This window comes from Pinus tabuliformis, chromosome 1_1 (genome assembly GCF_031772625.1).
Source record: "Pinus tabuliformis cultivar Carrire ecotype Pingquan chromosome 1_1, CPIR1, whole genome shotgun sequence".
NCBI classification, from domain to species: domain Eukaryota; kingdom Viridiplantae; phylum Streptophyta; class Pinopsida; order Pinales; family Pinaceae; genus Pinus; species Pinus tabuliformis.
Window position 1 is genome coordinate 664014183 of NC_142297.1, and position 18023 is coordinate 664032205.

General features: G+C 34.7%; 1 protein-coding gene across 1 annotated transcript in view; it reads right to left on the reverse strand.

Annotated features, from left to right (window-relative positions):
• LOC149215137 (uncharacterized) overlaps positions 1–6624 on the reverse strand; it is a 31213-nt gene extending 24589 nt beyond the window's left edge. The window contains exon 1 of the mRNA XM_089389630.1: positions 6604–6624. Coding sequence (XP_089245756.1) covers positions 6604–6624 — 21 coding nt within the window. The remainder of the gene's footprint in view (positions 1–6603) is intronic.
• Between the last annotated feature and the right edge of the window lie 11399 nt (positions 6625–18023).

The following is an 18023-nucleotide window of genomic DNA, read 5'->3' on the forward strand; positions in this document are numbered from 1 at the left end:
TAAAAACAAACTTCATTAATGAATTTCTCACAAAATATAAGCCAAAATTCAACGAAATTTTCCAAAAATGTTTCTACCATATTAATTCCTTCTCACAACAAAAGTCAGAGCCATATTATCTATAGATCTTAAGTTATAGGAAAAATAGTTGTAGGTGATTATGTTAAATTTATTAAATACTATAAACTGGGTTTGCTTGAAATTTTCTAGGTTTTTGCATCATACCTTAATGCTTTTCCCCTCAAAATTTTGTGGCCATCCATCTTGCACTCCATATGTAATGATGCACAACTATTTTCTAAAATTTGAGAAATAAAGGTCATTGGAATCTTTGAAATATACTCATATACAAGCCTAGCCGATACAAGAACATCAAGAGTTAGATCATCCACAAAATAGAACCAATCTCTCCACTTCTCTCTTCTAACAACTATGATACAACAGATACAAGGAATAACAAGGAAGAATTCACCAAGTACTCAAAAGCTTGCAAAAATTTCATAATGTCTTGAACAAACAAGTGGCTTATTTTCATTCCTTTTGTCAATTTCTATTTCCATGTGACATATGTGGTACTATCCATAGTGAATGACTTGCTAATAAAAAATAGTCAAAATATTATTAACTTGTATCGTGAGCATAAAAAATCTTCACCACTATTGTACTACACATTCACTTATGATTTTAATATACAATTGTTGTCATATCATCCAAAGGATATTCTTAATTGTTATCCATAACATCTGCACCAACTCGGGTTATATTTTTAGGCTTGAAAGCAATTAAGGTTCCTATCATAGCAATAGCATCTTGAGCACCTATAATAAGCTCGATCCTGTATTGCAACATATGGTCCAATATGAACAAAAAGGCAGTCACCCACTTCAAAACTAAAACTTTTAGTTTATTGAGGCTTGTGTATAAAAACAAACCTTTGCAAAAGCAAACAAGAATGTCTGTAGGAAAAAGTCTTTGTGTTTTAAAATGATATAGGCCTTAAAATGAGGGAAAAAGTTAGCAACTACTGCAAATGAAAGAGGTGGCTACAAATGAAGGAACATAATAAGTAATTGATGATGGTATAAATGATGAGGGGCGAAATATATTGGAAAATTTCAAAGCAAGAGGGATGGGAAAAAGTGAATGCTTACAATGGTTTTCTTATCATCATTCCTGAGTTTGAGATTTATGTAGCATGTATCTAATCCAAATCAGGGTGCTAAAACTGATGTTAATTGTTGAAGAGTGTGAGGCTAGTAACCGTTGATAATAAAGTTGAGTATGAAATGAATCCAAATCAAGATGATGTTAATGCATGATGGTTGTATAATTTTGTTGATCAAAGAAAGCTAACCATGCATAGTTGAATGCTAAATTTCGAAGCTAACCATATAGTGTTGATCAATACTGAAGCACTGTAATGGTGGATCTAGAGACTGATGACCACTGAAAAATGGATGAAAATATATTGTTGAATTGTTATAAGATTCATTTTTACCATATCATGGTTTGTAACAATAGTTTCCTTTCCATCAAAATTTCTACAAAACATCTCCTGAGCAGTCTAGGTCAGCAATTCATCACCTTAATAACCTCATTATAGATAAAAGTTACTTGAATGGGATGGAATTAAATAGGGATGAAAAGAGGATATAAAATAGGGAAAAAGGGATGACAAAATATACATTCCCAAGACGAACTAGTGATCTTTGTCTCTGTCTCTCAAAGACTTACCAAGTGTATAATATAAGTCCCCTTATATGAGAAAAGTGAATCACCTACACTAAGGGTCCCACTTCCATGACAACTTCTTTATTTTTTAAAAGATAAACTTCAAAGAAAAATACTTTAATGATCTTAAATCCATTCTATGAAAGTTGAGATATTAGGTTTATTCTTCCTAGCTTTAAATTTAATGACAATTGTTTCAGAATGTGACCCAGGGCCTTCACTTGGAGTGAGTTATATGTGTTCCAATGTGTGTTCCCTATCTCTCTTACCTGACATAGCTCCATTGTCAGAAGAATTTTTCAATACCCCGATCGGTTTACCTTGGTACCATACAAGCATAACCCAGTGCCAACAAGCATGTTCAATACCTCGACAGGTTTACATGTACTTCCCGATACTTCCATTTATTATTTTTTCTTTATTTATGTGAAGAATATATATATATATATATCTGAGATAATGTATATTGATCATTGGTAGTTTTTAGAGTGTAAGGAATTCAGCTAGTATGCATGTATTTTATATTTTTTAGGCACATAAATCATCATTCAAGTTTAGACCAATGGTGACACCATTCACAATAGTCTTAAATCTGATTTATTTAATGTGTAGTTAAAATTTATTTAATGCGTAGTTAAATGAAGCATCTTGGATAATAACTAAAAGGCCCCTCTATTCGATCATGCTAGATTTCTTGTAAAAACCTATTAATGTTATACATGAATGGTCTACCAAAGGAGATTTTTCAACAATACCTCTTAGAGGAACTTGGAAAGATTTATTGGATAACAACTTTTTAGAGAAATTAGACTTATATGATTGATTCACCTAAAAGTAATGGTGTTTCTTATTAAACCCCTAAATTCACCACATAATTTTAACCTTGTGAATGTAAGCAAGTGAAAACCCCCCCACACTCCCCCTCGCCCCGAACTGACTCAGTGGATGATCCCAACTAGGTGACGTGGAGAAGTATTAACATATAAACAATCATAGCCACTTTACAAAATAATGAGGAATTAAGAGAAAATCATACCTGACAAGACTTACCATAGGAATGTTTGATGTCTACACAAACAATAACTAATGGTGGTCAATCTAATGATGGTAGTGGTAAAAGGAACCATAAGAAGTTGCAACATGTCCCATCAAAAATAAGTTGTAGCGATTGTGCCTCCATATGTAGCAACTGAATCTTAAAGAGTTTCAACTACAAGAATAATTAGTAACTACAACAATTTTATTTTATTTTATTTTTCTATACTGTCCTACCCTATTTTATTTGAACAAAGGAAGATCTACTTCAATTGTAGGAGTAATTCTAGTGCAACTATGTGTGTAACAAATGTAGGAATACATTCATACTCAAGTTTCAAATATAAGTCTTAACATTTACCAAATCATGAGGAATCAAATGCTTCGTTTGATATGATGACAAGAGTTATTGAAGAAGGGAGTGGTGCTCTAGCCTGATAACTATTTGGAACCAATGCTCAATATAGTTGTAATGCTCTTTGGTTGCTTGTTCATCAGTACAAATTTGCATGTTATCCTTTGGCATGCGACATGGATCTTCTACGAGTTGTTATCTAGTCTCTTGGGTCCATAAAATATATAAAGGTAGGCATGATTGAGATTCCTCATTATCAAGTTCCTCTATCTGCTCCTCATCACATTTTGGGATACTCAAGTGGCCTAATGATAAAAATGAGAAAAAATCATTGATATCTGGCTCTAAAATCTGCCCATCATCAGTTGTGGTCCATGGTTGCTTGATTTCTTCTGGGCCTTCTTCTAAATATTTCTCGTAAAATTATTTCTCTACTATTACTTCTTAGAATACATATATATCTTGATTGTTGTCAGGATTTTCTCCTCCTGAGATGTAGAAGCATCAATTACTGCTACAATTTCAGAGAGTTTTTGGAGTAACATCTTCTATCAAGATCTTGATCATTCTTGAATCCTTATTGCTGGTTGTTAATCCCTATTGTGAAAGTGTATTAGTACATTGGGAGATTATTATAGCACCCAAAAATTTGTAAGGAAGTAAATGAAATATGTGAAAAGAAAGCAAATTCAAAACAAGATCTAGCATGTACCTAGATGCCCACATGCTACTAGGGCTTGTTGTCACCAGTTAATTGTACATAATGATCCAGTTTATTCATTGTTTCATACAATACCAACATCATCTAGATCTAGTGAGGCAAGCAACCCAAAAAATGTGGATGTGCAAGTTCTTACCTCTTGTCTTACCGCTCCCGCCACTCTGTGTTCTAGGATGCTTAGACACTGCAATTGAGAAAATATAATCAAACATAAAATCAACCAAGACCTAATTCCTTCACAACGATGACAAAAATGACGGGAAATTTAATTGTGTAAATTTTTTTTCATTAAATTGTTGACAGGGAGTTTGTAAATCAACGAGGTGCTAGAAAAATGTATGCAGAAATAAGCTTAATTGGTTTGAGATCAAAAGACACTACATCAATATACTTTTTGGAAAATCAACCTACTCCCTTTTATTTGAAAAATTAAAGCACCCTTCTTAGAATTTTTTATAATTTTGTTGTTTCGATTTGATTGGATTGGTATTGGATTGATTTTTGCATCTTTTCCTGTAATCATCATTTTGATCTCTATGTCGAATTCAAATTTTGTTAATGATATGTGTAAAATTATATGGTCCATTCTTTCATTCATCGGTGATGTAAGGGTTATTTTGTTTGATTGTTATGGTTAGTGAAATTATCATTGCTCCTAATAACAAGAAAATGTTTAAGTTTAAGGAACGCTACATAATCAAGATTTTGTAACAACCCTAATTAATATATTAATGCTAATAAGATAACTTCTATAAACTATCATATTGACTCTTATGATAATCCTTTTATCTTCGTGTGATGTGTGATTTTTTAAAAATGTTTCAATGTTTGAATCAATGGTGATAAACTAATGTATATGCCCTATATTTTTGGCATTGTAAGTTTTTAAATGTTTCTTTTACATCATTTAGTTGTTCAATCATGTCACGTCCATCGATTAATGATCCATTGATATCAAGTTAAATATAGTATTTTTGGTGATTTTTTTCATGGATTCACACTTAAGACAAACACTGGTTTCAAGTGTTGTGTTACATTTTGACACATATTTATTGACATACCTGGAATCCTAAGTCTTGAGTGTCATCCTATGATGATTCCAACTGTCATATGGCTTGTTATCCTATGACCACCTCTCCGATTGCTCATATCCCAACGTCATTATGGCCCTGACTCGAGCTAGTACTTAACAATTGTTGAATTCATTAATCGGTTTTCCGAGAGGGTTCTCCAAAAAACCTCATTTCATCCCTTATCATTTTGGTCCTGAAGGCTCTACAATTTAGGGTTCGATATCTGGTATTTTACGTTTTCTCGAACCTTGTTTCACTATGTTTGTAGTCTTTTTCATTAGGGGAATTTTTAGGTCTAAAATGGGTCTCCTAAGAAAAGTGTATAACCAAAATAAAATTTATAAGAACCAATAGGATTCAAGATAATGATGTCAACCATGGGGGATGATTCACCATTTTTTGAGTAAAAAAGTAAAAAGATTAAAAAATAGTAAAATAATAAAACTACCTTTTTAACTTGTATTATCAACTTATATCCCTAAGTTTTTACTCAAATTTCGAGCGAGAGTACTCGTTGGATGCAAAATTTAATTCCTCATCCAAGGAGTACCCATGTTTCATACTTTCAGTGGACCCTACTGTTAGCTTGATGGGCCTTGACCCAGGTTCAACGTTAGTCAGCCAGGAAAATCCCTGCATTACTAGCCCTTTTGGCATCAATCCGCGGAGCGTGGACTAAGGTCTCACCCAAAGCAATAGGGGGGGATGCAGGAACCAAGTTTCTGCACCCTGAGATACTAGCAATGTTTCTTTATACCTTTAAAATGCCTTCGTGTAGATCGATACTCCTGTTAGGGCTTATCGGTATACTTCTCTGATTCATCCTTCAGACCTCCGTGAAGGTTTATGATCGTCCATCGCGTACCCTAACTAGGCGATTCAGACACTTACATGCTTTTGTAATTACTTTACTGTTGTGTTTATTCATATTATCCTAATTATTGGATAACTTTAACATGCATTGCAATTATCTTCGCATAAACAGATATTCCTACTTGCGTTCATATAACAAAGAATAGCATATAGATTTGCGCATCAATACAAGATTAAAACATAAACCCAATGTTCATCATAACATGGCTGTATGCATTTATAACAGAAGTAAAATAGCTCATACACATGTAATTCCAGAATAAATCTCTTTATTGATAATTCAGATCTTCTGTATAGACTCTAACTACCCCACGCACACAGCTGTAGGGGTCTGCGCACTCAACTATGGACTTCTACCCTAGGCCTCTGTGCACACAGCTACAGAGCCTCTTTCCTATGCTAAAACTCTTCACTCTTAGCTCTCACGGAACCATTACATCAATTCACACTTAGATCTCTACTAAAAGACTATTCTAAGACTTCTTTTTATACAATCCCATGGTCTGCAGATGATGGGTAGATCTCCTAAAGCCGACATGACTTACATAAACAAAGGGTGGAAACCCTTAATGACTCTTTACAACTTACCACTTTGCGACCACAAAATGCGGATACTTTACATTCTTTTATACAAAACTTGGGCTTTTAACCCCAAAATTGACTCTAGGGGACCTGTTCCCAATAGGCCCCCAACACAAATATGGTAACTCGCCCCTGAGTCACTCTGCTGGCGCGAAGATCTTGTTGCGAAGACCTCCTAGCTCCACCTATACCACTGCAAATTTAGAGGTGCACTATGTTGCTGCCTACTTTACCTGCTCGACCAGCTGCTCCATCGCTGGTCCTGCACTATCTGCCTGTATTTTCTGCTTTGTTTCCTACAGACTAGACAATTTTCCTTCAATGGTGGCTATGAGCACATATGATTCATCTAATCAAGGCCCTATTCTAGCCTTGAGAAAGCCCTCTTTCCCTTGTGCTGCGTCCACCTATTCCTTTAGTGCCTTTTCCTCTTGCAGCTTCACTAACCTCTGTGTAATGGCGATGGTGCGTGCCATCGCTTTGACCTCGTCATATTTCTGCTACAATTCCCTACCTCTGTTTCTAGCCTCTGCAGGTTGGGAGCTTCTTGCAGACTAGTAACTACTTCGAGCGCCTGCTCAAAGAGCGCAGTGCAATCCTTCACTGCAGTGTCTACTACTGCAACGACATCTTTAATAGTAGCCTTGCGCTACTCTGAATTCTGGTGGATTTGAAGGCTATGTTCTCAACTTGAGCTCCATGATCTTAAGGTTTAGCTCAAACTAAAACGTAGCCATCTCTATTCTTGCGTCACACACACTTGCAACAAGCTTCCGAATTGTAGCATCGACTAACGCATCTTAAGGAATATTCAGCTCTGGAACATTTTTGCATGCCTCAGCTACTACAACTATGGTGCGCTCATTATTCTCGGTGATATTCTTAAGGAGATCAATCACAGACATCTTCTATACAACCATCTAGGCATTGTTAACCTTTTGTTCGCTGATCACATTCAGGGCGCGCTGCTCGCAGGCCCGAAGTTATGCGATCACGTTGTCTTCCAGGGTGTGAAGGGCTTCACTTGGAAGCGAAACCAAGTTCAAGCCGACCTTCTTCAGAGCACTAATGGTGGGCTTGTCAGCTTCCACTTCTGTAGTCAATGCTCTGTCTAGAAGCACGACGATCTAGGGATCCAAGGAGTAGACCAGCTCTGCTGCTTTTGAGGTCCCAGGCGCCAAGCTAGTTGACATCGCGTTGCATTGTCCCAAATTGGTCTGCACTTGAGTGGCCTAGATCTGCAGCTCATGTAGACCCGTATGAATGGCTACCAAAGCTTGACTCTGTTGTTTCTCGAACTGCTCCAGCAGTTCCATGGCCGCGTCCCTCACTGTGTCCTTGATATCATTCAGATCACCTTCAATCAAAATGATCGGGTCAAGTGATGATTTTTTGGCCTTGGACTTCTTCTACGCCCCTACTTTTTCCTGCTCCCTCATGCACTTAACCTAGAATGGCATAGTCTCTAGGTCTACACCTCCTTGTCTTAATTGCTGCTCTTCTTCCTTTGTCTGTGGCAAAGGAGACCTATGACTTCTGTCAGAGTTGTGCTCTTCCTCTTCATCCTCCTCTTCTATCTACTTCTTGGCAATGCGCTTTGCTTTAGCTTTTTCCTTGGCCTCATTTTTCCTTCTTTCGGCCAACCGCTCCATTTTTAATGTGGCCTCTTCCTTCTTCCACTTTGCTACAGACTTACTGGACCCAATTGACAAGTCTGACACCGTGCACCACTCTGCTAGCCAGCTCTCAAGGATCATGACAATTGCATCATCCGTTGCCAGGTATGGAAGATCATACCATTTTTGCTCAAGGTCCTTCCAAGCTTTGATGGAAACGCAGTGGAAATTTGCCTTGAACTCCACATATTCTGACAACTGCTCAAAGACAGTTGGTGAGAGCTGCGACTTGCAGTTGATCATGGCGTGGATACTTGCATCCATTAGCAAATCCCTACATTACTGGCCCTTTCAGCATCAATCTGTGGAGCGTGGACTGAAGTCTCACCCGAAGCAGTATGGGGGGATGTTGGAACCAAGTTTCTGCACCCTGAGATGGTAGCAATGTCGCTTTATACCTTTAAACTGCTTTCGTGCAGATCGATACTCTTGTTAGGGCTTATCGATATACTTCTATGATTCGTCCTTCAGACCTTCGCGAAGGTCTACGATCGTCCTTCGCATACCCTAACTAGGTGATTCAGACACTTACGTGCTTCTGTAATTACTTTACTGTTGTGTTTACCCCAATTATCTTAAGTATTGGATAACTTTAACACGCATTGCAATTATCTTCACGTAAATAGATATTCCTACTTGCATTCATATAAAAAAGAAGAACATATAGATTCGCGTATCAATATAGCATTAAAACATAAACCCAATGTTCATCACAACATGGTCGTATGCATTTATAACAGAAGTAAAATAGCTCATACACATGTAATTCCAAAATAACTATCTTTATTGATAATTCAGATCTTTTGTACAGACTCTAACTACCCTGTGCACATAGCTGTAGGGGTCTATGCACTCATCTGCGGACTTCTACCCTAGGCCTCTACGCACATAGCTACAGAGCCTCTTTCCTATGCTAAGACTCTTTGCGCTTATCTCTCACAGACCCATTACATCAATTCACACTTAGATCTCTACTAAAAGACTCTTCTAAGACTTCTTTTTATACAATCCCATGTTCCGTGGACCATGGGTAGATCTCCAAAGATTGACATGACTTACATAAACAAAGGGCAGAAACCCTTAATGACTCTTTACAACTTCGCACTCCACGACCACAAAATGTGGAGATTTTACATTCTTTTATACAAAACTTGGGTTTTATGCCCTAAAACTTGGGATTTTAACCCCAAAATTGACTTTAGGGGACCCGTTCCCAACGCCTGCTACATGGAAAATGAGAAATAAGTGAAAAAGCATGATCAAATTTTGCATCCAATGAGTTTTCCACTCGAAATTTGAGTAAACCCATAGGGAGATAAGTTGAAAAAATAGTTTTTTAGTTTTTCCCTCTAAAATTTAATGATGTAATCTAATCATACTTTATTATTTCCACTATTATTTTATAATTTCCTTAGGAGGCCCATTTTAGACCTCAAAAATCCACTAAGATTCAGCAACATGCCGCCTATTCTGCAAACCGAGCTCATTGGGGAAAAACTTGTTGAATCCAATGATGAACGAATGGCTTTGTTCTGCCGAGTCAGCTGGTGGGAATCTATATAGTTGTTTTAGGGACATAGTAACAAGGTCGTTAAAGGTTTTTGTACCCATTTTAATGGGAGGAGAGCCCATTTGGGCAACATGGAAATTAAAATCAACCTGGAATTCATAGCAACAACCACATACCTTACTCTTAAAGGTGAATGATGGTCTAAAAATGTCGCAGTTTGAAATGTTCCATAGAGGAAGCTCCACACCAGCAAGGGTTGTGATTACCATGTCAAAGGTATTCCCATATCATCTTTGAATCTTAAATAGTGTGATTTGTTTCACTTAATTCGTGAGTATATATCTTGTGAAGGGTGGTATAAAATAGTGTTTATGTATCATATCGGGATTTTAACTATTTTCCTAGGCTGAAAGCTTAAGTTTCCGTATTATTTGATGAAGAGTTTAACAAAAATGTCATGGTCCTATCAAGCAAACCACAAGAACCCTAAAAGGTCCTTGTTCTACCATAATTCGATTTGCATACTACTTAAACATCATTTGGCTCAACTTGGTGATAATTGGGATTCTTTTCTTGCTCGTAATGGATATGATAAGCCTCTACCTTTTAATCCTTCTCAATATTCTGCTACAATGCTCCCTGAACCCTCTCCTATCGGTTTAAATCCATCAATATTTGTTATGAAATTTGACAAGACGGGTGTGAGGCATCTGTTCGAGCACTAGGGTCACCTTGTTTGGATGATAGTCAGGTTGAAGTCTTAAAATTTTTAACCTCCCTCCATGTTACCAGAAGTGCAACAAAAACCCATGATTTGAAACCCTCCATAGAGTCTCCTCGGCATGAACTAGAGTCAACCTAGTCTGCACAAGAATAGTAAATTTATAAAAAAAAGGACATTAAATAAGATATGGTTAAGATAAAGAAACTTCAAAGGAGAATTGCTCAAGCTAGAAGGGTTAGGCATAAAATTATCCCCGTGGATGTTCCATTGGATCATTTGGAAACCAATCCTCAGCCATTTCCAAAAAAGAACAAGCCCCAATCTTAGGCTGGTTCTCGTTATCATGGCGACATGACCGATTGTGATAATTCTTCGCTAGGTACTTCTCATTTAGATGAACTTATTTCCAAAATGTATTGGAAAAAACAATACATAATTACAGTTCCTTGTTTGGAATATCACATCAGATAATTAATCTATGCAAATAAATAGCTAAGGACTTCCTTCTAAGCGAAGGATAAATCTAAATGAACAAAAGTAATCTAGTACCAAGGTAAAACCCAGTCAAAGGACACTTGCATCATGATTAAACCTATGAATATAAAAGTCACTATTTCATCAAAATTAAAGGGATCTGATGCAGACTATCCTTCCCTTCAATTGAGATAAGTCTAGGATAAGTTCATCATAAGTTAATTTTTTCATTTTAATTCTTGTTTCTGAATCTTAGAAGTCCTCTTCCCAAAGAGGCAAAGTTTAGAGTGGTTTGGATGGGCCACAAAGTCAGCTTAAGGATCATTCTCTTGCCTAAACAGTAAGAATAATCGATATGACGTCTCTTCTCTTTTGGTAATTAAAAGACATACGTTAATCCAATAGATAAAGAGAAAAGGTAATTGTACCTAGTCTAATTAGTCGGAACCACCATTTCAACAGAAAAGGAATTGTTTTAAGTTCCTAATTGGGTGGTCTCTCTTAGAATGTTGAAAGGGTCCTTTTTTCCAATCAACAATGGGTTAACCACTTTATTTATTAACTATGGCCCGTTTACAACTAACCGTGGTCCCTTTCTCTAATGCGGGTCAACCAATTACAATTATTAATACAAGATTTATTGACTCTCTAACTAACTATGACTCTGACTTGGCCCATTGGGATTATTACATAAATAAAGGGGTTAGGGTTGGACCCTAACATCTATTATCTAGAATTTAAGTTCTTCCTTTGTAGCTATAATAGGTGGATGTTGGATATCCAAATTTCCTTTTCATTTTTCCTTTAGCACTGGGTGTTGAGCCATTGTCTCCTTGTGACGTAGCACTAGAACCATGTCCTTAAAACAAGCTTCTCTCCAACGTATCTAGTATCTGGGAATCGAGGCTAAATGTTGAGTGATTGAATGAGTTCACCACCAGATGAGTGGAGAGGTCGATAATTCTTTGAGCACTAAGTCCTAGATTCGGTGATCTAGCATCCAACAATTAGAATTAATTGAGGTTGTAGCATAGGCTGACACCATAGATGGTCAAATTCCTAGATACTCCTCGCACTCCAAAAACCACACCTAGTTGTAACTTTTATCGAACCCATTGAATTTTCTTGAAAATGGATCCAGGCATAAGTTTCTTGTGTATGCTTGCTTCAACACTAAAGGACAATATGCTTGAATAAAATGCATAATGTTGAATGTAAAGGCCCACTTTGAAAAAATTAAATACAGAGAAAAACTCTGCCACACCAAATCCGTGGCGTGTATCCTAAGAATTACCACATCATATACCATGTCACTGCCATATCATCTACCACATCATCCAACTGCCACTTGTCATGCTACGTCACCTACCACATAGTTTCTTTGCCACATGTCATGCCACGTCATGACCATGTCACTATTGCTTGTCATTTGAAAATGAACCACTTGGACAACTAAAGATTCAAAAATCCACTTGCCACATCATTTGTTTGCCACCTGTCATGCCACATCATGGCCATGCCACTACCACTTTTCATTTTAAAATGGACCACTTGGCCACCAAAAGATACCAAATCCACATGCCACATGTCATTACCTTAGAGTTCCATGTCATCAGTTGTGCTATGTCACTCCCACCTGATACCACCTGGATGCGACTTGTACCACCACATGGGTGCCATGTGCCATGTTATCTTGTTTCCATGTCATCAATTTGACATCTATATGCCATGTCATTTCCACCTTTATGCCACATTAGTTCATCCTCTACCACCTATAAGTGTGTCCACCTTACTTCAGAAATCTGGCATCCAACCTATCTCGAAGGTGTTTTCCTTCAACAACCCCTGGATGCACAAATGGCCTCAAAGTATAGATAAATCTGGGTAATTCGATATTCGACTCATTTCAACTGATCCACAATATGATGCATCCAAGATGAACGAATTCCCAAATGCCTTAGTGCATCCTCGAATGACTTAGATTTTGAAAATTTGACCAGACTAGAACCTATCCTAAACTGCTTCACTTCAAAATTATTTTTCTTCGCATTCCTTGGGAGTTAGGAAAAGTCTCATATGCCTTTGGAAGAATCTTTGATAATACTATCTAACCAAATTATTTTTCATGCTCTTTTCATCAAGATAAATATAGGGAAAATGTCTACTAAGTTGGTTTATTCAACTAGTTAGCATTCATGACTTCAAGTCAAACATTCTACAACATATACAAAAAAATTAGTGATACTAGAAACCTTAAGAAATAATAACATCACTACAATCATGAATACTCAACAAAATCCCCTAAACTTGAAATGACTTGACATCCATGACTAAACTACACTACAATTCTTGCTGAACCACATCACCACAGTGTGAGAGTGAAGAACTTGCCCCACCAATGCAATGCGCTAATAAAATCATATAATAACATCATAAGCAATACACTTATTCATCCCTAGATGCACCTATGCAAGTAATATTTTTTAAAAATGTAATTAATTAATAGTGCATCTAAATATTCACGTGAATAGTCATAATATTTTTTGCACGTGTATTGATAGTAGTCATGAATACACCGTACTACTAGTCCTCGTTAGCCTATAGTAAATAGGTTTCACATCTAATATATGAAGTGGTTAACCAAAGTGAGATGGTCGCACCTTTAAAAACATGATGAGTCATCCCTACATGCATTTCCATAACAATCTAATGCTATCATTGGAAAATGTCCATGTGAAATAAAATGTATTATTGGAAAATGATGCAATTAATCCATACTAATGTCCATGTGAAATAAAATGTATTATTGGAAAATGATGCAATTAATCCATACTAATGCATATCGTGTCATGTGTGAATGTAAATTCAATAAAAAAAAATGGGAATACACCAACATGGCACTAATGATGATACTCTAAGTCATCCATGCTTACATTGCATACACTGAAATAACTACTTACGTTTTTTTGATGCACATGAGCGGATGATGTACCCCCACAAATTGTTCTTTGTAAAGTTCCATACCAAACCTATTGTTGCAATAAATTGATGCACCGATCATATTCAAATGTTCAATGCATTTCAAATGATATAGAGAGTCACATGTATTGTGGCTTGTAAATGTACCTTCATGTGGTGTGTGATGTTTTGCAAAAATATAAATTAAACTGGAAAATTATAATTGCAAAAATGTAAATTGAAATATATCAAACAATATTTTAGTTTTATCTTTGTCACAAAGATATAGTTTTTATGAAATTAAAATAAAAATATAAATGTTTAAGAGGGATTTCAAAAATTAAAAACTAAACTAGAATTTATTAGGAAAGTTTTAAGATATTTAAACATTTAGCTAAAAAAAGATGTTTTCTTTAGTTAAAGTATGTTTCTTCATTATAAATTGCAATTATTTAACTCAATATTATAATTATGTTTTATACATAAAATGATTTGATGTTAATCTTCCCTATTTTACTAATACTTACATTGTTATGTAGTTTAACAACCAATTGGTTCATGATCTCTAATTAAATATAATGGAGGCTTATTTGATAATGATGAGCGACGAGAAACTTCCTATTTAAGTTTTTAATTTTTTTTATTTTTTTTGAGATAATGTCTCAAGTGGTCGTGTTTGTTAGAGTTGTTGACTATTTCCTTATTTGAGGGATTTAACCATGTAATAGGTTAGTGTAGTGATATTTCATCTATTTGTGTGAGTACTTATTTTAAAGTGTTTGAAATGTGTGTGTATACCCTATTTAGGATGATATCATATCCCCTAGAAGAATGACTACAATTATTGTTCAAGATTTTGAACCTCTATCACTACATACATCAAATAACTTCTAGATTCTAAAATATTTAAATATTTTTGAGCCAAAGAAATATTTTATTGAATCAATTGTGTTGTTTCCTTCATCAAGGTTTTAAGATCATTTTCATTTTGTTTTATTAGTTTATTTAATTTAATTTATTTTTGGTTTGGTTTTCTCCCTTTTGATATTGTTTATGTTCTTTGTCATACACCTTATACAACCTTGGTAAATTGAAATAAAGTGAAAAGTGTTTCTTTTCTTTTCTTTTCTTTGCTATGTAAGATTGATAGTGAGAAAACTTGCATTTTCTAGGTAAACTAATTTCTATCTACCCTGAATCTTATAAAGTTACACACTTTGTAATAAATTTTTATTTGAATTTTTTGTTTTCTTTTATATGATCAATGTTAAAGGTTTTTGCAAATAAAAGCAAGGGATTTTGGTATAAGCATGCACATCAAGACAAATAATCAATAATGAAAGAACCTCACTTCTCCTTCTTAACATTTGTTATATATTTTTCAATAACATACTTGGTTAAAAATTACTTTATTAAATTAGATATCTTGAAAAGTGCATTTCACTTAAATTATAAAAGTAAATACCTCATAATATTATTTTAATACTTTTAAAGTTATTTTTTGCATACTATTTTAATTGATATAATACTTTTACTAAAAAAATGATTATCATATATGTTATAAAAGTAAGATAATTACATTCAAAAAATAACTTATTTATAAAACTAAGGTTATATGGATAGTTAAAGAAGGAACATGAATCTCTTTCACATAAAAACCTCATTACATAGCCCTAACAAACCATTAATGAACCTCCACTTGTCATGATGTACATTGCTTTCTTTTTATGCCTTTTTAAAAAGCCATAACTTTGACATTCAAAGTTCATTTTTGGTGTCTTATTTTTTTCTAAACTACATATTTTTTTATGGGATTATATTTAGAAAGTTGGTTTCTACTTTTGAAGTTATATTACATGCATATTTTAATATGGATAATCCAATTGATCTCATACTTACCAATTCAAACTACTTCTCATGGAAACCATGTATGGAGGATATACCATAAAATAAGGGGTTTCACCAAATTACCTTTGGAAAAAAGTGTCTAACTAGATGCATTAAAGAAATCCAAATGGTATAATAAAAATGATGAAGCATGTGGATTAATTAGAATGATCATCTCTAATGATTTCCAATTGTTAGAAATACTGGGGGTGGTGAATTAGTATTTCGTGTCTAATCAAACTTTACTTACTTTATGATTTCATTTTCAAATTTATCTAATCCATTATTTCATTAGTAGCACAATGTGTCATGGATCTAGGCATATTCAGTAAACCACGAGCAACATTAAACATAGGAAGATATAAACCATAAGAATGAAATACATCATCAACACATTTATGCATAGGGACAACAAATTTTTAGGTGGAAACCCAATTGGAAGAAAACCATCATTATTTTTGTCTTTTTCTTCTTATTATTATTAAGAAAATATTCTTACATCTTGCACGCACAAACTCTTGCCAGTGTGCAGGATACTACCTGTTGGAGGCTAACACCTCCTATTTTTTCTCCAGCTTCAACTGGAAGGAAGCTACTACTCCCTGATTAAGTTTACCATCTACTACTGAAAGGAAGCTACTAGTCCCTCACTGAAGGCTCTAACCCTTAGTTCCTTTGTGGACCACGTGTGTTTCAAAATATTTCAAACTAGATCCAATTGAATAAATAAAAACACAAAGAATTGCAAACCATGTTTCATCCAATTTTCAAAATGGACCCACAAAAAAAATTATGCTTAATTTAAATAACTAAATACCAAAACCTCTCTGCAATAAATCATTGATAAAACAAATAGCTTGGATAGGACATCAATGCTCTTTACTCATCAATACTATCAAATATCAAGTGAAAACACTTTACCTAAAAGCATTATCAAACATCAAGCCAATGTTCATCTATAATCATGATACTCAACAAGATAACAATACCATAACCCGATCTGACAACAAGATCCCTCATAAACTAGTCATTAACTCAATTTGAATACATGACAATGCGTAGCAAAATTATTAGGCATTTCTTTGCATAATACTAATATAAACAAGCTCAAAGCATCATGAAGTCTATAATAGGCTCATATTAATGAAAATTAGTATATGAGTCTTTGCCATACCATGCGCATGAACCATCAACAACAAATACTCACAATAAATCATCATATTCCATCAATGCTAAAACCATCTCTACATTAGGTGTTGGTGCACTAAGATGACTATTTAAATCAACCTTAATTCCTACATTACATTATCAATATGGGATTCGTCTGTTTATTTCAAGGATGTCGTCACTATCTGTGCAATGCAGGTCAGAGGTTGTTACGTAACTAAATGAGTCTAACACTTCATCAAATTGTTGCAAGAATGTATTAACAAATCCTTAATTCTCGAAGTTCAATCAAAGACAACTCAAACCATAAATATAGATCCAATCGTAACTATTTTTCAAAGGAAATGAATTTCAAGCATATGCACTAAAAGAAACCATATCTAATCGATTACTGTCTGATCTAGTAAATGGAAAGAAATACTACAACAATAGACAACAAGTAACTACTTCAATCTTTAACATGAATCAGAAAGAACATCAATTAATTTTAACACTTGGCTTAATCTACACAACTCATTAAAAGAACAAAATTAAAGAAACAACATTTAAAGATCTATTTCAAAGGCAATTATAAAATAACTTGATTATGTGAAAGAACTATAATAAAGATTGGTAGAGAATAAGGAAATAATTATGACACAAAGGAGAAACGAATCTTCTAGTGACAGGGCCCAAAACCTCCAGAAGTTATTGTTGATAAAGCTCAAAACGTGATTAAGAGCAAATCTCTGTATTTCTCATTAATTGAAATAATCAAAGTATAGAAGTATTGTAATGTCAAAATTTACTCTGTTTAATACAAAGATACAATAATGGGTAAAAGTTCCTATTGTCTAATCCTTTTCACCCATCGACATCATATAGACTAATGGAAAACTAATGGATGAAAGTGAATCCTGAGGATCGAGGGATCCTCAGGATTTTGTGGCTAAACGATTGGATTTTTGTTTGTCGAATTAGCACTCTATTTCCTATATTTTGCTAGCCCGCACAACCAGGGAATGGTTTTCTCTTGGTTTAGTGTTATAGTTCTATCAATTGAACAACAATTGTCCAATTCTGATTTCCTTTGCATAAAAACAAGCAAAAGTTAGTCTTTTCATGCTAAAAACATGCAATCTATTAATGATTTATTTTACATAACTTTCACAATCTTTTCTTCCAAATCCTTTACAAGAATGAAGATAAATATATAAAAGAAAGTGATTTATTAAGTAATGTAAGGGTACAAACATACCTTTTCTGTGATCCAACATA